Source organism: Myotis yumanensis, unplaced genomic scaffold (genome assembly GCF_028538775.1).
Source record: "Myotis yumanensis isolate MYYU_CA2020_CCGP unplaced genomic scaffold, mMyoYum1.0.hap1 SCAF_17, whole genome shotgun sequence".
NCBI lineage: Eukaryota > Metazoa > Chordata > Mammalia > Chiroptera > Vespertilionidae > Myotis > Myotis yumanensis.
Window position 1 is genome coordinate 5,628,063 of NW_027223768.1, and position 20,129 is coordinate 5,648,191.

The 20,129-nt window shown below is 59.1% G+C and overlaps 2 protein-coding genes across 6 annotated transcripts; both read right to left on the reverse strand.

Moving 5' to 3' along the window:
* Positions 1-1,689: 1,689 nt before the first annotated feature.
* Positions 1,690-4,538, reverse strand: LOC138995851 (glutathione S-transferase Mu 5). Its single transcript, XM_070396603.1, has 8 exons — positions 4,446-4,538; positions 4,042-4,117; positions 3,713-3,777; positions 2,972-3,053; positions 2,780-2,880; positions 2,355-2,450; positions 2,156-2,266; positions 1,690-1,887 (listed from the first exon to the last, which is right to left on the reverse strand). The coding sequence occupies exons 1-8, from the start codon at positions 4,491-4,493 to the stop codon at positions 1,789-1,791; spliced, it is 678 nt and encodes a 225-aa protein (XP_070252704.1). The 5' UTR covers positions 4,494-4,538; the 3' UTR covers positions 1,690-1,788.
* A 2,226-nt stretch (positions 4,539-6,764) lies between these two features.
* Positions 6,765-18,632, reverse strand: EPS8L3 (EPS8 signaling adaptor L3). Of its 5 annotated transcripts, none has more exons than XM_070396492.1 (19): positions 18,506-18,632; positions 15,975-16,034; positions 15,796-15,860; positions 14,228-14,386; positions 13,798-13,947; positions 13,634-13,689; positions 13,175-13,314; positions 12,984-13,099; positions 12,544-12,667; positions 12,398-12,459; positions 12,095-12,169; positions 11,609-11,757; positions 9,291-9,372; positions 9,028-9,062; positions 8,532-8,625; positions 8,239-8,364; positions 7,914-7,987; positions 7,308-7,440; positions 6,765-7,081 (listed from the first exon to the last, which is right to left on the reverse strand). In XM_070396492.1, exons 2-19 carry the CDS (start codon positions 16,003-16,005, stop codon positions 7,070-7,072), a joined length of 1,683 nt encoding a protein of 560 aa, XP_070252593.1. In that variant the 5' UTR covers positions 16,006-16,034; positions 18,506-18,632; the 3' UTR covers positions 6,765-7,069. The 5 variants fall into 5 exon arrangements, with proteins under 5 accessions (XP_070252593.1, XP_070252591.1, XP_070252589.1 ...); XM_070396490.1 differs by having other exon boundaries at positions 15,975-16,039; XM_070396488.1 differs by lacking the exon at positions 18,506-18,632 and adding an exon at positions 16,858-16,970.
* Between the last annotated feature and the right edge of the window lie 1,497 nt (positions 18,633-20,129).

The following is a 20,129-nucleotide window of genomic DNA, read 5'->3' on the forward strand; positions in this document are numbered from 1 at the left end:
GGAAACAACCTTTCTCAGAGAGGTGACCTTGGTTAAAACACATAGCGCCAAGAAGGGGAGCAAACATATGAAGAACAGTATGCCATATCCGCCAGGTCCCTTGAGACATATGCTGTGCAGATGTTTCTTCCCTGCAGTGACTGTGTCAAGCAGCAAGGGTGGAACGGCTTCCGGCAATACCCGGGTTGTGGGCTTGATCCCCAGTGTTTTTGGCCTGCAGGAGGCTGCTGATCAATAGTTCTCTCTTGTCTCTCATTGTTCATATTTCTATTTCTCTCTCCCTCTTCCTCTCTAAAATTAATCTATATATATATTGGCCTGAGGAGCCGGGGGAATGTTGGTCAGGATCCAACAAATCTCAGTGGCTTAATACACGGGTTTTACAAATTCGAACTTCAGGTCCCAGGTGGTTAGCAGGGGCCCTGCTGTCAGGTGTGTGGGAGACCTAGACTGAAGGAGGCCTCAACCGGGCACCTGTGAGCTGAGTCATAACTGTGGGAAGCTGCTGTGGCGGTGCTTTTGGATAACTTGTTTATAAGTTTACATAACACAGGTCTGTTCTAGGCGCTGTAGGCAGAGTGGCTTACTTCTCATGACAACCGGTGAGGGAAGAGGGTTCATTGGTCAGAGGAGGCACGAGGTCCAGGGGCCAGCCTATCGTGGCAGAGCCAGGATGTCCAGCACCCTGCAGCCCCCGGGGAATTCAGAAAGGCTGGAACGGGGCCCCAGGTAGGGGCAGGTGGCACTACTAAGAGAGGTAGCTGGACAGGAAGTGGAGCGATTTGAAGGAGTTTGTAAACTGGAGGAGACTGCGTCCTTCCCCAGAGGATTAAGAATCCCTTGATTGTACTTAAGTAGGAGAGTGACACGAGCAAATTTGCAGATTGGAAAAATCACTGGCTAACCCCCAATGCTCTCCTCCCCCACATCCCTCCGAACCCCCAAACCCGTTTATCAGTGTGGTTCATTGCTCAACCTAGTCCTGCCGCTGAAGGATAAGGGCTGTACAATTTCTCCTCTGAGGCCAGGCTCCGGTGCTGAGCCCTAAGCTGGCTTGAGAGGCAGACCCATGTCCACACACGTCACGGCCCCCACTCCACCCTCCCATCAGTGACATTCGCTGCAGCTCGTCTGAGTCACATAAGCGATTGCCTTCTGAACTGGAAATGCTTTAATCCAGTTGCTCAACCCTCAACAATGAATACAAATGAGCATCTCTAGTGCTTTTTGGGGAACGGCTCCTAACACAAGTTTTTTTGTGTGTTTTTTTAATCCTCACCCAAGGATATTTTTTCCATTGATTTTTTGGGGGAGAGTGGAAGAGAGAAACACAGAAACATCAATGTGAGAAAAACACATCGACTGGTTGCCTCCTGCATGTGCCCCAACCAGGGCCTGGGCCTGGGAGGAGCCCGCACCTGAGGCTGGTGCCTTTGGCCAGAATTGAACCTGGAATCCTTTGGTCCCCAGGCCAACGCTCTAGCCACTGAGCCAAACAGGCCAGGGCTCACCTTTCTTTCTAGTGCTCACCCTCAAGGCTTGGGCAAGACCCTGTATAGTAGCCATTGAACACACTGGGGGATGGGAGTGTCAGTGTTGCAGGGACTGAGCCACATCTTGGTAATAATTCTCCCGCATCCTCACTCTCCTCCGGCCTCTCCTCCCCAGAGAAATCCAGTGGGGCACCAGTAGCCTAAGGGCTATTTATTGAGCAGAGCAGAGAAGAAAGCACACAGGTCCCCCGGGGGCAGGAGGAGGCAGAGGAAGCGGTGGGAGGCAGCCTCCTGCTCAACATATTCTCTTGCAGCCCCACAGGGCCATCTTGTTGTTGACGGGCATCTTGAAGAAGCGGTCGGACTGCATGTAGGCCGCGATCTTCTCCAAAGCCTGCAGGGGAAGCACGCCAAGCCTCAGAGACCAGCACAGCCTGAAGGCCCGTTTCTAACCAGTGGCACTCACAGCTGCCTGGCCCCACCCCCCTTTGGGGTACAGTAGCTGGACCCTTCCCAAGATGGAAAGGTCTGGAGGTGCCCAACCACGGATCCCTTGAGGCAAAAGCTGGTGTTGGGCAAGACCCACCACAATGGGGTCCCTGGGGTCCCAGGGAGCCTGTGAGTGTTTTCTGTAAGAGAAAGGTGTAGGGAGCATCCATCACCTCAAAACGGCACATGAAAGCCTTCAGGTTTGGAAATTCATCCAGGCACTTGGGCTCAAACATACGGTTCTGATCCAAGACATCGTAGGTGAGGAAATCCACAAAGGTGAGCTAGAGACACAGTAAGATGGTGAGGTCGGGGGAGTTCATGAGCACCTGCAGCGACAGAGAGCAATCCTCTCCCTTCCCCTCCTCCTACCTTTTCCCCTGCAAACCACGAGAATTTCCCCAGGAACAGGGAGAACTGTTTCAGTTGTCCAGGGAGCTGTTCCAAGTACTGGGGCTTCAGCTTTTCCTGGGGCAGGGAAGGGGGGAGCGGGGAGGAGAAAGAGAGAGAGAGAGAGAATAGCTGTCATCATGTTCACACCTAACTGGGGCTCAGGGCCCCTTCCCCAGGCACCTTCCTCTCCAGGTGCCTCAGGTTGGGATGGCGGGATGCACAGGAGGGGTTTGGAACGGAAGAGGGCCAACACCACAGTTTATGACAAACAAACCCCCACCAAGTCAGAGTTCTGCTTCCTATTCCGACAGCTGGGGTTGGTGGGAAGGTGGCAGGGGAATGGGGACTTGACCTTGGGTTCCTAAGGCTCCTTCCCCTCATGCCTGCCTGCCGGGGAGACTCACATGGTCCGAGTTGTAGCAGATTCGAACCAGTTGCATGCGGAAATCCATGATCTGGTTCTCCATGATGTCCACGCGGATCTTTTCTTCCTCAGTATCCCCACCTGGAGGCCAGGTGACAAGCAATCACCCTGGGCATATCCACCCCGCAGAGAGCGGCCAGCCTTGTCCCCGTCCCCAGCCCTACCCACTCACACATGTTGTGCTTGCGTGCGATGTAGCGCAAGATGGCGTTGCTCTGGGTGATCTTGTTCTTGCCGTCCATGAGGTAGGGCAGCTGGAAGGAAGAGATGAAATGAACAACCTGCCTGTCTCCTGGGGCAGGTGAGAATTGCAGGGACATGAACAGTAGAGAGGAGATGCCCTGTCAGCAGGAAGAAGCACATAAGTAGAAGGTGGAGATTGGGCCCCCACCTGAATTTAGGCAGGTGTGTGTGTGTGTGTGTGTATGCCATGGACCCTTCTTGCAGAAGTTTTTTAAAGGCATAAAGCAAATTACACATATTTACACAATTTATAAAAACATTAAGAAAACAAAATTGTAACAGTATGTGCCTATTAGTGAATTAAATAACAAGCAGGGGTAATAATTACCACAATGTCCAAGTATGATGGATGTACATATTTATTTACAATACCTACCACATATCCAATAGAATATGAAAATACCTGATTTCTACTAGTGACAAAGCCACAAACATGGCCCATAACCAGCGTCACTTACTGCTCATATGCACAATAGAAGCAACTGGTAACTTGAGTTCGTGCTTTGTGGAAGTGAGAATAACTCTTCCCTCCAAGTTCTTGAGCCCCTGAAGGCTGTTTATTCTATCCAGGCGAAGAGCCCCTGCTGTAGATGCCCCCCAGGCCAGAGAGGGAAGAAGTGAGGGTCCAGGTGACGCCTTCCCTCTGGGCCCTTTCTCCTAAACCACCTACGTTGGGAAAGTCCAGGTCCAGCTTGAATTTCACGTCCAGCCATTGGCTTTTATCAAAGTCAGGAGCTGCAAGAGAGAACGAAGTTGGACCCGACCTCCTTAACTTCCCGCCCGAGGGCGGTGGGCAGAGCTGGGGAAAGAGCCTGTCCCAGGAGCGCATCCCCAGGCCCCCCTGCCTGACCTCTTCATCGCTGGGGCCGCGCTGGTGGAGGGTGAGGACGGGGTTGGGCGGAGAGAGAGCCCAGCTGCAGGTGAGCGCTTCCAGGTGACGGGGCACCCCTCGCCCTGGGCTGGGAGCGATGCCGCCCCCGGGGCACGGACGCGCCTTACCTCCCCCGCAGGTGTACCGTTTCTCCTCGTAGCAGGTGCCGGTGAACTCCAGGAGCAGGCGGATGGCGTGCGCCAGCTGGGGGGACAGCCGGGTCGGCGCCTGCGCAGCCCCCTCGCCACCCCATCCCACCCGCCAACGTCCCCGCCCGGGCTGCCGAGCCCCGCGTCCCGCCCGGTGGTCGTTAAGCTGCCCTCCCACCCCCTTTCCCGCCATCCGCCGGCGGCTGGCCGTCCTCGGCCTCTCTCCGCCGGCCCGGGTCCCAGGGGACTCGGCGGGGCTGGGGTCGCGGGAGCGCGGCTGGGCTCCGAGGACAGCGCTTCCGTGGGGGCCGTTGGCCGGAGCCCCCGGCGCCTCTGCGTCCGTCTCCCCGACCCAGCGGCTGGGCCGTGGAGAGCACACTCACCCCGCGGATATCCCAGTACCCGAGGACCATGGACTTAGAGCACGACATGGTGATGCCCTTTCCGTGCCTTTCGGAGGGAGGCGGGCGCGGGAGCGGGCGGCACTTTATACCCGAGGTGGTGGGCGGGGCCAACGCGAGAGCCTGACTCCGCCCCCCTCCGGGTTCCCTCCTAACGTGTCCCCTGGGCCACGCGCGGGCTCGGCTTCTGCAGTCCCGAGGCCCCGGGAGGGGTGCAGCGCGCGTGCTGGGGGGCTGGGGGGCTGAGGGCCGGGGGACCTGGGGTTGGGACTCTGCGCTCCCCAAGGGTGGGAGTTGCACTCCGTTAATGGTGCCCACAGCGTGGGAAGGGCGCCCACAGCCGAGCAGTGAGGGTAACCCCGGGAGAGTGAGATATTTACTTGGTTGGGGGGCAGGGAGGGAAGATGGGCAAGGCTGTGGCTCGATCACCCGGGAACCCCACCCTTGTGTGTGCATGTTGGTGGGTGGGCAGGAGGCCGGAGCTCCTCCAAGGTTCCGGGCCCCAGGGTCTACCCAGCCCCGGCCGCTTAGGACCCCAAACCTTTTCCTGCCTCGCCCGGATGTGGGAAATCCTATTTCTCCATTAGTCTGGCCGAAGCAAGGTTGGGACTTTTTAAAAGGACATTTCACTAACAAGAAGAAAGCAAAAAAGTGCAACACACAGGGACAGATACATTCATAATGGCTGAATCTCTCCTCCCACGATAACAAACGGCCAGTCACAAATTCGCCTGAGGTATAGGACTAACGTTCAGTCACTTCCTATGAAATGCCAGGCAGTCATCCAGGTACTTCATATATGTTAAGCTTCACAACTTTTCGAAGTAGATTTTATGCCCGTTTCACAGAAGGAGATAAAGGAGGCCTGGAGGGCTTGGGTGAGTTGCCATTCTAAGCTCTCAAATTCTCATGAGAGTTTGAGGTCTGTCTAACAGCACAGCTCATGTTAGTTCCACTGAACTGGACATCCGGGCAGCCCCTCACCTTGTCTCAGTCTTTGTTGGGAAATCTGGGGGACACGGTGCTAAAACTCCTTTTTCCTGGTCCTGGAGTGTGTCCCTTTTCCTAGGACGCCTGCAGGTCCACCGGCCCAGAGGACAGTGGCTTAATATCTCCTCCCCATCCCACACATTAACTTTCTGATTAACTTTTGCCCTTGAGTGTCAGACCCTGAGGGTCTCGCCTGTTTTCGCTTGAGGGAAAAGAGATGATATTCTGAGGCTGGAAACTCGAGGGAGTGACGTAGGCGGTCTGCACCTCGGGTGATCTGGGGCCTTAGCCATGTTAAGGTCCTAGACAAATCCAGCTAAGAGATACTTACAGAAACCTCTAAGAACCCAGGGTGCCTCTAGCTGGTTTGGCTCAGTGGTTGGAGCATCGGCCTGAGAACTGAAGGGTCCCGAGTTCGATTTCGGTCAAGGGCAACGTACCTTGGTTGCAGGCTCAATCCCCGGTCCCGGTTGGGGCATGTGCAGGAGGCAGCCAATTGATGTGTCTCTCTCACATTGACTTTCTGTCTTTCCCCCTTCCTTCCACTCAATCTCAATAAAAATCAATGGGAAAAATATCCTTGGGTGAGGAGTAACAAAAAAAAAAAAAAAAAGAAAAAGAAAAAAAAAGAAAAGAAAAAGAACTCCAGGGGCCCTTGATCCACAGTACATCAGGCCTTATGTGTAGATGGAATCCGTAGAAGTGCCTGTGCTGTGGACCTTCAATCCTAGAAGCCACATTAGTGCTGAAGCTCTTCACTAATCTTTGAGAAAATAGGGCCCAGAGAGTGAGGTGCCTTGCCAGCCAGTTGGTGGACTTTGAACTTCCGGTCCACCGTTCCCTACATTCTGCCTCTAGAGACAAGCTGGGGAGGCAGCTCAAGGTCGGCTCGCCCACCAGGAGGGGACAGAAATGGAATCCAAGGAGGCAGCTGCCAAGCAGACCAGCAGCCAGTGCGGCTGATCAAAGCCTCCCGCTGTCCGCAGCCCGGACTCTGGTCCTGGGGAGCGCCCTGCCCTCGGTGCTGCAGGCGCCTTGGGATTCACCGGAGCAATGTGCGCAGAAGGGCAACGATGGTGAGATGGTTGGGAGTTTGTTCAGAAAGAGGGTAAGCAGAGCCTGGGCCATAATCTCAAAGGCTGGCTCTGCGTTCCAGGTGGCGGTGGGACTCCCACTCCCACTCAGTCTGGTCCAGTGATGGGTGCAGGGCTGCTGTTGGGTCCTGCCCAGTGTCCCAGCTCCTCCCGCCTCCCTTCCCTTGCCCACCCCACCCCCCATCAGGCCCAGAAGAAGCTGCAAGGGGGGCGCACGCCAGGCTTGGAGGTGCTTTTATTGGGGAGGAGAGGACTCGGCGGCATCTTGACAAAGCTAGGCACGCGTGCTCCGGGTCTAGGACAGACACAATAAATAGATGGTCGCCAGAGAGGGCTCCCCACGCAGTGAGAGGGCACCATCCGCTCAACCTCTGGGCTTGCTCGTCCTCTTTGCTGTGTGAGCTGGGTGCGGGGTTCGCTGCAATCTGGGGGCCTGCAAGAGGACTGCTCGGGGCTCTAAAGAATCGGACCCTCCGTCTGGCTGTGAGAAGGCCTTGACCTTGGAGACGTCCGAGCTGGTGCCTAAGGGCTTATCTGAGGAAAGAAGGATGGAGGTGAGGGAAGGGACCCCCCCAGAGGTCCTGTGGACACTCCGCTTGGACCTCCAGGCCTGCCTGAGCCTGTGTTGTCAAGTCCCTGGGGGAAGAGCCCGTGCCCAGAACCCGCCACGCTCAGTTCCTCCCTGGGGCGGGCCTGCTGGCTCTCACTGTCACCCAGGGAGCACCCCACATTTCCACTGGGGTCCCCGGGGTGTTCTCACCCCCAGCGTCCTTCTGCTGGCTTCCAGCCGGGCCACGACCCGGGGGGCATCCTGTGGACACACCATCTGGAGCTCCCCCGGGCTCAAGTGCAGCAGCTGCGACCCCGTCAGGGCCCCGAGGGCCTTCACGGTGCTGGGGACAGACAGGCCGTCAGTGTGGGCAGGGGACTTGGGCCGAGTCTGGCAGAGAGAGGCCGTTTGGGCTCCGAGGCTGGGGTTGCCGGAGAATTCATGGAACAGGGCGTGTGGAGGTGAAGGAGTAACCTATGCATTTTGGCTTAAACCAGTTTCAGACTCCTGGTCTGGAGGGAGGTGTGCAGGGAAGAAAATCTTGTGGGGGTAGGTGGGTGGGTAGGTAGCAGCCGAGGTCCCTCCTGTGTTCCCCCAATCCTACTGCCTTCCCCATGGCAAGGGCTCCCCACTTAGGCATGAACACAGCCCCTCTTCTGCTGTGACCGGGCAACACGTGTGGGACTGTCATGTACCATGTAAGTACCGTGTAGGTAGCGGGTAGACAGGAGGCAGGTCCTGGGGTTCTGGGTCTCCTTGGTTACTGTCTGAACCCTCCACCAAGGCCCCCCACGCACCCCAGGGCGAGGCGCTCACCCAGGGGTGAAGTTCTCTGCCTGCAGCCAGGCTCTGACCTCCTCGGGCCTGGAGCTCAGTCGCAGCATCGGGGCCTAGAATTGGGGGCACTGGGAGTCAGAGACCAACTCCTCCCAGAGCCCCCCAGGGCCCCCATCGCCTGGGCCCTGCTCTGGGCTGCCGGCAGGTAGGGCCCAGGCTTAGCCTCGGCTCCGGCTCCTGATAAGCTCGGCCATGTGAGCATGCGATGACATGAAATCAACCAGGACGGCCTTCTCTACTGTCCTGAGGCCCCCGCCCCACCCGCTCTGGCCCTAGAGCTGAGGCTGGTTGAGCCCCAGATTACCCGAAGGGCCGGGCTCTGCCTCCCGGGCGGCCCCGACTGCAGGGGCTCCAGGATGTTGCTGGGAACATAGCCGCTGTCTCCAGTCTGGTCCTTCACCAGCCACCACCTCTTGCTGTGGTCCAGAACCTGCCGGGAGTCACCCTCAGTCACACGAGCCTCTTCCTCCCCGACAAGGCTTTCTCCTCCCCGGCCCTCCCCACGTTCCCGCTCTCTCTAGGCCACCCACCCCAGCAGTCCCACCCGCACCCCCACCCCAGCTGCCTGCAGCGCCCGCCCGCCCAGCTCAGCCTCACCTCCACCACCTCTCCCGGGGCCACTGTCAGCTCCTTTGGGTTCCTAGCTTCAAACTCGAATAAGACCTGCATTCTCAGGGCTGGCTGCACTGGCCTTGGGGTGAAGGGCACAAGGTTAGGTGCCCGCATGGAGGGCCATGGTGTGTGTCTCCACTTGAGCCAAGTAGGAGGTGCTTCCTGACCTGATAACCCCTCCCTCCCTGCCTCCCCTCCCCCTCGAGGGTGCTGGAGCCAAGATTGGGAAACGGAGCCCCTGGCCTAGCCCCGGAACCCAGCTGTCTCCCACCTGAGCCGGGAGGCCACTGTTGGGTTTCCACAGGGTTGAATGACAGGGCAGTGTTAGTGGGGCTTGGGGGGCGTTGTCTGCAGGCAGCAGGGTCTGGGATGTGGCTGATCTCTGAGGACTCGGTTGGGGACTTCTCTCCCATAGGTCACAAGGTCAGCCCCTTCTCACCCTCCCCTTAACCCTACGGCCCTGCCTAAGCCCCAGGCTCACCGGAGGGAAGCGGAGTCCTGGTATCCTGAGGGTGCCTGTGGGGGCAGGACAGAGTGGGCGAGGGCAGAGTGAGGGAGGGCAGCATGGAGGCAGGGAGCTGGCCACAGAGCCACTCCCACACAGCTGCCTCACGGCCCCTCCCCTGCCTGCCTGGCACCTACATGTGGGTTCTCAGTTGCCATGTGACCATGGCGTGGACTGAGAAGGCAGAAACTAGCCAGGGGCAGGGCTTTGAGTAGGGCTCCGTGCTAAGCTCCCCTTACCTGGTTGGAAGGTTCTGGAGGCTGCCAGCCATCATAGAACGTAGGTTGGTAGGGTGGGACCTCATGGCCTGTCCAGTTGTCCCTGGGGAGAGAACCAAGCTGAGTCCACTCTGCTCCAGGCCGTGGGACGGAGGAAGAGACGGAACTGAGCCTCGGGGCCTTCTAGGGCAGGGGTGGGGAACCGTCTTGCTGCCCAGGGCCATTTGGGCATTTGCAACATCATTCGAGAGCCACACACAATTATCAACTTAAAAACTAGCCTGCGGTATCTGACCCAACATTTCATTAACTTGCCCCTCATGCCTCAGCAGGGCCAGATGAAACGATTGCGTGCGCCTTAGATGGCCCGAGGGCCGGACGTTCCCCGCCCCTGATCATGCCCACGCACACAGCCAAAAGGCCCCAGGACACCCTCGAAGGGGCAAGCTCTGGGCACGAGCAGGTCCCACAGGGTGGGGATCTGTGGCCAGCTTCGCCTCTGCCCACGGAGTTCAGAATATCAGCTCCAGGAGAACATGCCGGGCAATCGATCACACCGACTGGGGTTCGGACCTAAGGTGGTGGCAGGGCAGTGTGGATTTTTCCTCCTGCACTGTCACTGCACTTGGCCGCCTGGGTTGCCGCTTCTCACATGTGCTACACGTGACTCCCACCTGTCCCCGGAGCTGCTGTCCCCAAGACAGTGGAGGGTATATAGGCGTCAGATAAGAATATGTGTTCAATGGGAACAAATAAATTGTTTATTTTCTGAATCTTTTTAAGTGGTCCCTTCTCTTTGCCTTAAAAACATGCTCAGGCCTTCCCTTGACTGTGTTACTACTACTTTTAATCTGTTATTCTAGTCCCTTCTCTGTACCAACTTTTTTGAGAATGTGTCTATCCGCCCTTCCTACATTTCATTATTCCTTGCAACCCGATTCTTACCATTGCTCTTAAAAACCAGCCATTGCTCTATTGCTACCAGTTTTTCTAAAGTCCCCATAATCTCCTGATTGCCAAATCCACTGGCTTCGTATGGCCCATGTCCTTCCAAACCACAGCATTTAGCATTGTTTACAGCTTGGGGTCAATTTTCATGAAATCAAGCCACCTAAATATAACTTGCCTGAAATTCAACTCTTTTGAGGGTTTTTACACCCTCTTTAGACTATTTTCTGTATTTTTGTCTTCCAACTCACTCATTCACTAACTTCTTGTTATTGTAAGAAATCAGAAAACATTCCAGGGCATATCTGACCTAGTTTTGTATTTAAAATGATACACAGGGCCAGAAAGTAGGAGGAGCCCACGGGGGCTGGGGAGAGGGAGGCATCGGTACAGAATCGTGTTACTTGCTGAATGGGTACAGAGTTTCTGTTTGGGACCAGGAAAAAGTTCTAGAAATGGATAGTGGTGATGGTTGCCCAACATTGTTAAGTATTTAGTGCCACTGAATTATACTCTTAAAAACATTAAAATGGTAAATTGCATCTTATGTACATTCTGTCACAGCTAAATAGATAGACTACATTGAACTATACTTGATGTCGTGGGATGGGTTGGACAACCACCTCCTAATGGGGCTGAGTTGAAAAGAACTCACTAGGCAAGATGCCGGAGCAAGTGGCTTACTTCCTGGTGGTTTCTCTTTCTAAAACCCTCTTCTCTCTTGGTTTTTATGCCTCTGCTTTTTTGTTTCTTCTTTTAACTCTCGGGAATTTCTCTTTGCCTCCTTAATCCTCTTTCCTTTCTCCACTTACATATGGAAGTTCCCCTTTTCTCTCCGGGACAGAGAGACCTTGCTCACTTAGGTGAGTTCCAGGGCTGCCTGTGGAGGGCTCGCCTCTAGGTGGCGCTGTCATTTCTGTGCTGACTGTTCTCAAACCCTCATAGTCAGGTCCGACCTCTCGCCTGAGGGCCAGGGGCCCCCCTGTCTCTGTGGGATGTTCACTGATACCCCAGCCCAGCACATCCAAGCTGGGTTTACCTCCCCTCCCCCCGGCTCTCATCGGTTTGGCCTTGTTGTCCAACTGCCCATCTCAGGGTTACACGGATGTGGCACCTCACGTTTGATCTTAACTCCTTGGCCAGTTGGTTGCCAAGTCTTACAGACGTTACACTTGCACTTATGTCAGTAATTCTTAAGTTCTGGGCCCGATTGAGACACATTTTCACTTTGTTCTTGACAAAAGTGAGAAAATATTTTGGTGTAACATAGAGTTGGGAGCTCCATGTGGAGCCACCGCTTTGCTTTGAGATGTTTCTGGTCTGTAACAGTGTAGAGCTCGCCACACCCAATGCCCTGCCCTATGCCCCAGCCCAGCCTCATCTCCCCTCACCGGCTGGTGGTCCAGGCCGGGCCCAGGCTCTTCCAGAGGTTACTGTCAGGCGGGCTTAGGTAGAACTTGAGCATGTCGACGGCTTCGGGGGTGAGGAGGGGTGCGATCACTTGGCCTGCGAGGTCACGCTCAGGGCACTGCGTCAGGACCTAGAGGGAGGAGAGCCATGTCAGGAAGCTAGGCTCCCGCAGGCCCAGCTGGAGTGGGCAGGGCCCGAGTCTCAGCTTCTGCAGTGCCTGAGGCCTCAGGCCTGCTGCTCCTCCCGGCCCTCAGAGCCACGCAGTCCTTGGCTCCACCCTCAGCCCCTCTGGTCTGCCCAGGGCGCTGTACACAGCGGGATGGTGTGTTGGGGTCGAGGAAAATGTGTGGGGGTGAGTGAGGGGCAGACCCCACAGCCTCCCTCTACCCTCTGCCCGCCACCCTGGCCTCTGCTTGGTCTACGCTTCAGCTTGTACCTCTTCGCCACCCTGACCTCCCCCAACTCACCAGGTGCAGAGTCCGGAAGAGCCTGTGCAGCAGCTCGGCGGCACTGGGATTCTGCAGATGGATGGCCAGCCTCCCCTGGGGACACAGGGTACCATCACCACCCTCCATCCACCCCACCTGCACCCGGACCCCAGGGCCCATCCGTGTCCCGGGCCTTGGTTGGGAGCCTGGCACTCTCCAAGGTCCTGAGAGGGGGGAGGGGAGGTCTCAGGGGAGAAGCCTGGGACTCCTGTGAGGCCCCAGAACGGGGGTGCTAGGGGCAGTGGTGTGAGGGAGGGCTGGGAACTTGTGGGAGCCACATACCAGGAGGTTGAAGCTGTACTTGAACTTCTGGAAGCAATCGACGTACTGCGCCGGTGTCCTCCCTGTGGGGGAGGGGGTGGGGAGAAGGCGGTGGGTCACAGGGTATCCCGAGGCGCCACCCCTCTCCCCTGGCCCTCAGCACTCACCCCCCGGACCCGTGTTCTTTTTCTTCCCCTGTTTCTTCGTCTTCTTCGCCCTGGCGTTGACCTGGGCCTTCATCAGCGGTTGCACGAACACCTCGATGTCCCTCAGGATGTGGTTCAGCACCTCCTGGACTCAAAGAGCTTGGGCTTTAGGCGGGCAATCAGGCCCCCCTGGAACCCCCAACCTGCCCCAGCCCCTGCCTCTGCCCCAGTCCCCCCGCCTCCCCCGTCCCTCCTCAGCCCCAGGCCTGCCTTGGCCCCCCTGGGACCCCCAACCTGCCTCAGCCCCAGCCCCTGCCTCTGCCCCAGCCCCCCCGCCCCCCCATGCCCCCTCAGCCCCAGGCCTGCCTTGGCCGCCCTGGGACCTGGTTTCCGGGGGGAAGGGTTGGTGTCCCCCTTCGCCAGGCTCAGGAGCTCGGCAGGCCCAGACAGTCTGCGGTTACCTCGTCCCTCGCTGGGTCCTCGGGGGTCGGGGGGCGCCTTGGAGGAGGCAGAGCGAAGGCGCTTGGTTCTCGGGCACTGGAGTGTCGTGACAGGGGCCGTGGGGATGGTGGCACGCCTACAATGCAAGAGGGCATGGCCTCTGATCTTAAATCTAAACCTCTCCTCCCCCATCCCCACATCCCACACTTACTGTGCTCTGGGGCCATCCAGGGGGGCTGTTCTGGAGGGGGCCCCCACTCCAGCGGGGCTGCCTGCTCCCTAGGGAGTGGCTTTTCCAGAGGGGCCCCCCTCCATCTGTCCTGGCCGGGGTGAGGGACTCCAAATCGGGGTCTGCCGAGCACATGGGGATACAGGCTTGACAGTGGTTTGGGGACAGAGGCTCTGCCACACTTCTCTCCAGGCCTCCCCCTGGAACCTTCCCTGCCTCCCCCCCAACTCCCTGCCTCATGTGCCCACCTCTGAGCTCTCTCGGGTCCCTGGTCAGGCTCTAGGGACAGTCTCCAGTGTCCCCTTGGCCAGGCCCCAGCCCATCCAGCCTTGGCCCCTCCCAGCTCCAGGCCCCAGTTCCTTGGGCTGCAAGCTCCTGGGCTCTCACCTGGGCTGGATGGAGCTCTGCGCTCCTGCAGGGGGCGGGGCAGAGGCTGCCTACCTGAGCTCCAGCTCCTCCTTCAGGGCTTTCTGCAGGCTGGTCCTCAGCCGCTCTGCCTGGAGGAGTAGCAGGTGGGCAGGGGTGTGGGTGTGTGTGTGTTTGGGGAGAGTGATGGTTGTTGGGCCCCACACCCACTCTCTTCTCACCCCACCCCGGCCACTCACCCCCACTTCCGGGCACTGGAAGAGCAGAGTGCTGCCCCCCGGCGGGCCCGCCCCCTGCACGGTGATGGACAGGACGGAGTTGTAGGAGCAGGAGTTGAGCACCGCGTCCATGGCCTGGATGCTGTCCAGGCGGTAGGAGTCCAGCTCCTCCTGGGCCAGGTGGAAAGGTGGCTGTGAGGTCACTGAGAGCCTGGGTGGTTCGTGGGGGCTCCTGACCAGGGTCACCCCAGCCCGGCAGTGGCCTGGGGCTGGAGTGTCCACTCCCCTGCCCCCTGGCCTCTGTGCCCGGTCTCTTCCTAGGCCTGGGCCCTGCCCACGGGAGGGCGGCTGCTGTCTGGGGCAGGGAGGGGTGGTGCCCACGCCCGGGGCTGGCTCTCCCACAGCTGGGCTAGCGATGACCAGCTGCAGGTGCGCGGAGGGGAGGGCTGACCTTGGTCTCGATGTCCAGCAGCTGGAGCCAGCCGTCTCTGACCTGCAGCAGCAGGTTCTGGCTCCACACCCGGCCCTGGGCGTCCAGCTCCTGCAGCCGCTGCACGGCGTCCTTGGGCTCCCGGACGCCCTGCGTGCCCAGCTTACACGTCATCAGGTGCTGAGGGGCGAGGAGGCCAGGGCTGCAGCAGGTTTGGAGAGTGGGGCAGAGGGGGTGCGCGGGGTGGGGGAAGGGCAGCCGAGGAGGAAGCAGGGCCTCCCCATAGAGCAGCCTTTGAGGGCCAGTGAGGCCGAGGGCTGTGCGAGGGGGTTTAGGCCTCTGGAGAGAGGACGTGGCCTTGGGCAGGTCCAGGGGGCTGAGGGGGCCGGATGCTGGTCAGTGTGGGCTTCCACCACCCAACAAGTAAAGCGCGGACTCCTCTGGGGGGATGCAGGGCCCTCACATTCCGTCCCTGGCTTCCTTTGCTGCTTTGGGAACCCACTATCCCAGCCTGGGCCTTCTCTCTGACCTGCACTCCTGCCTCGTGCCTTCGCTCATGCTGGTCCCCACCCCCTTCCCACTGCTCATCCCGCTCCTCCCAGCGTCTTGGGAGGAAACCCAGGCCCCCCTCCTCCAGATTCCTGCCCCGTGGGGTGCAGTGATCTTATCTCCGTGGCGCTGGTCTGATCATCCCCGGTTTCCGCTGTTACTCTCCCTCCTGGGGGAGACCCCTCCTCCTCCCATCCAAACGCAGCCTTCACAGGTCACAGTCCTGCCCTCGGTCCCCTCCAGGGGGAGTGTCATCTGCCTCCTCCCTGGCCCCACTGCCCTGCTCTCTGCCCAGGCCCCAGCGCCTCTCCTGGGGGAGCCGCCTGCATGCCCAGGGTCCTGGCGTCCGTCGTGAGCAAACGGCGTCCTCTTGCTCTCACCCGCTGGGCCCAAGGGAAGCCAGTTCCCAGCCCCCGCCCTGCCATGAAGCCCAGGACCCCGGTCCCAGCCTCTGCTGCCCTGTGGAGCCTCCAGACCATTGCCCATGTCCCTCCCTCCTCCTTCCCGGGACAGCCCGCTCTGCTGCTGCCCCGGGTTCTCTCTCCCCACCACGCCCTTCCGGCCTGAGCTGTGTTGGTTGTGTCCACAGCCCTTCAGGCAACCGGATGCCACAGGGGCAGTGTCCTCCTCCCAGGCCAGAGCCTCCAAGCAGCTCTGCCCAGGCCCAGATACTGTCCTTGTGGGACCGCTGACCTCACACATTCCTCCTCGCACCTGTGCCAGATGCAGGGCAAAGAGCAGTTCCCTGGGACCAGGTGTGGCAGGGGGTGGGGCTGGAGACAGGTGGGGGTGGGAGTGGCTGCACGTGTCTCCACTGCTGCCCCGGCGTCCTCCAACCTCCAGCCCGGCCTCCCTCCCGCCCAGCTGCCCGGGCCTCCCCGATGCCCAGCGAGGCTGCCGGCCCGAGCCCACCTGACCTGGCTGGGCCAGGCTGCTGGCTCTGTGGCAGGACTTGTCTGGGTGTCTGATTTGGGGCAGGGCCTTGGGCACCAGGAAAATGGTGTGGAGTCAGGAAACTGTCTGGGCCCCAGGTTACTCACCTCCACCCGGTGCTGCGGGCAGGCGGGCTCTGAGGCCAGGCTGTGCAAGTACTCTTTCCGTTGCACTGCGGGGGACAGCGATGGGGGTGGGGGGGTGTGGAAGGCCCAAGTGAGACCGAGGCAGTGCGGGGTGGGCAGCATGAGGAGGGCCAGGGAGAGGGGATGGAGGGAGAACTTACTGTAGATGGCTTTGCTGCTGGGCCGGGACATGGTGACGCTGCTCAGTGAGTCCCTAGAACCTAAACTGAACCAAAAGGACAGCCGTCAGCTGCGGAGAGAAACCCCAGTGCGGAGGGGGAGGGGGGCAGGTCTCGGATCCTGTGTCTGGTCCCTGACCCGCCTGAGGCCTGGACCAGGCTCCCACCCGGGGCCTCTGAGACCCAAAGCCCTGGCCCCAGGGGCCTCTCCGAGCCATCAGCAGCCATGCCTCCTCCACCAAGGAGCCCTCCATGGGTGCTGGGCCTGAGGGCCCCAAGGCAGGCTCCCGGCCTCTTGTTATTTGGTCAGTAAAGCCATTTCGATGGGCCCTGGAAAGCTGGTGGCCGGGGACCTGGCCCAGATCCCGTCCTGGGCCCGAGTGTGAAAGAGGCCGAGACTGGGCTGCCCCCAGCTTCCCGCCAAAGCCAGCCTCTGTGCGGCCGGTTCAGTTCTGCGCGTTGGGAGGTCGATGTTGGCTCTTAAGCTGGGCACCGCTCACGAGGGTGTGTGGGCACGCTGTGCCCGTGCGTGCACACTTCTGGGGCCCTGCATCAGTGACCTGTGCTCCCCGAATGCCTTCCCAAGTCTCCTGTCATTTCGTCTTTCTAGACTCTGAACCCTCTGCCAGGTCCCTCTCACTCAACCCTACATCTCAGCTCGAGGATCACCTCCTTGGTGAAGCCCTCCATGAGCACCCCCCCCCCCCAGCCCAGAGCGCCCTCCCCACGCCACCCGGAACCTTGTCTGTTCCTTTAAAGACAACAGCCACCCGGTTAGTGCCGAGGCCCCGATGAACACGGCGCCGTGGAATTCTCACCGCCACCGCATGTCGTTCCTTACACCCAGCCTGCTCTCGGACTTTACCTTCGTCAGCTTGTTTAATCCTCAAAACGTCCTCGCCCGGTGGTACTGTTATTATGCCATTTACCAGGCGAGGTGCCAGAGTGTTTATGTGTGTGCCTCTGTCACTGTGGGCACAGCGGGGCCTGAAGACAGAGATGATGACCTGGCTGAAGGTGTGTGTGTGAATGTGTGTGTTCATGCAGGGCGGGGCCTAATTGAGGGTGTAGGTCAAGCATGTCAAACTCAAAGGCTAACACGGGCCAAATAAACAAGGTTTAAGCTTATGTGGCCGCAAAAAATCAAAAGCTTCAATTTTCATAGAAATGTAGTTTTATTTCGAAAAGTATAGTGTAAAAAAAAAAGAACAAGAGCAATGATAAAATTAATGTTTTCTTCCCGACACTTGGCACCTCTTCTCTCTACTCTCTTTCCTACTTGGGGGGAAATCTTGTTCGTAGTGATTACTTTCAAAACTGCCCCAAGGTTGCCGAAGCCGGTTTGGCTCAGTGGATAGAGCATTGGCCTGCAGACTGAGGGGTCCCGGGTTCGATTCCGGTCAAGGGCATGTACCTGGGTTGCGGGCACATCCCCGGTGGGAGATGTGCAGGAGGCAGCTGATGGATGTTTCTCTCTCATCGATGTTTCTGGCTCTCTATCTCTCTCCCTTCCTCTCTGTAAAAAATCAATAAAATATATAAAAACAAAAAACAAACAAACAAAAAAAACTGCCCCAAGGTGAATGTCGGCAATTCTGGATCTGACAGGAGTCATAATTGTAAGTAACTGCTCACACCGTTATATTGGCTGGGCCGCAAAAATATTCCTTGTGGGCAGCATGCGGCCCGCGGGCCGCGAGTTTGACATGCTTGGTGTAGGTCAAAGGTATGTGCTATTGGAATGAGGCATCTAAGCATCATGACTATGTCTCCGTTTTGTGGGTGTGTCCTTGCATCTGTGAGGAAGCGCCAGAAAATCCTGGGCAAAGGGTAAGAGAGCAGTCCACACCCCTAGTTACGGGGACTGGTATGAAAATAGCGTCTCCGATGGTGACGCAGTGGGGAATGAGTTGCCAGTAAACAGCTGAGGTGCTGTGGGGGAGGTGCAGGTCTGTGTGTCTTGTTGGGGGGGACCCCTTTCCTCTCCAAGGTAAGGGGTGCTGGCAGCTGCTTCCCCACCCCCCACCCCCGGCGCGGCCATGTTTCCTGCTCCTAGATACTGAAGAGTACATATGGCCAGCAGTGGTCAACACCTCTTCCTGCTCGCCCCACGCCAGGCTGGCCCTGTGGGTCCCTGTGGGTCCCCCCTGCAGCTTTAGCTGCTCATATCCCAATGCAGGAGAGGGGAGGAGGCTGGCGTTGGCCTGTCTTGCCCCTGGCTAGGGAAGGGGGGCTGTGGCAGCCCAGTTCCCTCCACTTACCCCTGAGTTAGGGGCGTGGAGTAGGGAAGGGGAGTCTGCATCACGGCCTCTGGGAGAAGCTTCTGGAGCCCTGGCTGCCCTGCCTTCTTCCCAGCCAGCCAGCCCACGGCTGAGCCCCCCGCCCTGCGTGGGGCTGCTCCTCCTGGCTGCACTGGGCTGAGGCCCTGGCCTGGGAAGCTCTGAGCTGCCCCCACCACCCTGGGGTCCCCAGCAGCCACCTGGGCCCTGACCTTCCCGAGGGCCGGGCCTTACCTGGCTTCCAGTGAGGCCTGGTCCCCCGAGGGGGCTGGCGCTGGCGGTGACCTGGCGCCGGTGGTGGGAGCTGCGTCTCCTCCGCTAGTGCCAGGCAGAGGCCCTGTGATGAGGCAGCCCTGGCCCAGCAGGCGGCCGAGCTGATGAGGCCAGGAGGCGGCCACACCTGTGCTCTTTGGACTCTGGTGGGTGGGGAGGCCTCTAGGTACCTGCCCACACCGCAGCCTGGACCGGAGGCGCCGTGTGCGCCCACAGGTGCCCCAGGCTCAGCCAGGGACCCTGCCTCCCAGCTCCCAGCTGGCCTGTGGCTTTAGGGAGGGGCTCCCCTGCCTCTGCCTTTTGGGCTCCTCTTCTGGGGCCCCCGGTCAGCATCAGGCACTTGGCCTGGGACAGGAGAGCACACCCCAGGCCTCTGCGCTCAGGGGGCAGGCGCTGGAGGGGCACCCAGGCCTCGGGAAGCTGTGGGCTGGCATGTGCGCCTGTGTGCGCATGTGCTGCATGTGTGGATGCGTGACCGTGTGTGCCCAGGTGGTCCAGGACATGGACCACGTAGGAGCAGGCGGGTCCGGGCACTGGGACCTCGGTGGGCATGACATGGAGGGCTGAGAGTTCCTTCGGGCTGGGCCTACCTCATTCGTCCTTTCTTCTGTCCCCTCCCACCCAGCAGGGACCCCACCCCCATTCTCTTCTGCTCTCTTACCTCCCCCACCTACCCCATGCCCTCTGACCCTAGCTGGCTGCGGGAAAGATGGGAAAGCAGGCACGACGCTAGATGCTGGGAGACGCCTTGGAACTCAGCATGAGTTCAGTATCTCCCTCCAAACAACCCAGCCTTCCCTCCCACGTTCCCTGCTCCTCAGGGGCACCACACCCAGCCAAGCACCCAAGCAGGGCACTGGGACCATCCCGAGTCCCCCCTCACCCCCCACCGCCCATCCTGTGAGCGTCACTCCCTTAGCAAGTTACTACAAGCCCCCCTCCCCCCCTGCTCTCCCCCCCTCAGCACTGCAGCCTGAGCTCAGCCCCTCTGCCTGTGATCCTGGGGCAGCCCAGCCTCCCTGCCTCCACTCTCGTTCTTTTTGGTCCTTCCTCCTCCTGCAGACGAGACCTCCCTGAACTGGAGGTTTGATCACTTCTCTCTGCTGCAGACAATCTTATTACCTCCAGGAAACCCAGAATCCCAGGAATTAGATTTCAAGGGATTTTCGAGACTCCCTTATGAAAGCTTTCAGTGGGACATTCTTTGGTAACTGGGACCGGGACCACTCGGGCATCATGTTGCCCCTGAACCAAGGCCTTGATAAATGAGTCAGCAGCGGCCCACGGAATCCTGAATAGAGGATGAGAGATTTGTATCCTCTCTAGTCGAATGTCATGAACAGCGCCTGGAATAGGAGTGTCGTGAACTTGAGGCTCCTGCCTCTGAGTCCCGCCTTATCTCTCCCCACGCCCTGTCCCCTGAACTTTGCCTTCAGCTGGAGAATGAGTGGTGATTCCCCGTGGAGTCATGCCTCGGGACCCGGGTCCCTGCTGTTCTCCCGGCCGGGAAGCCTGGCCCTTCCTTGCTCGTGGGAAACACCTAAGATGCTTCCATGTCTACATGTAAGTTCTGCCTCCTCCGGAC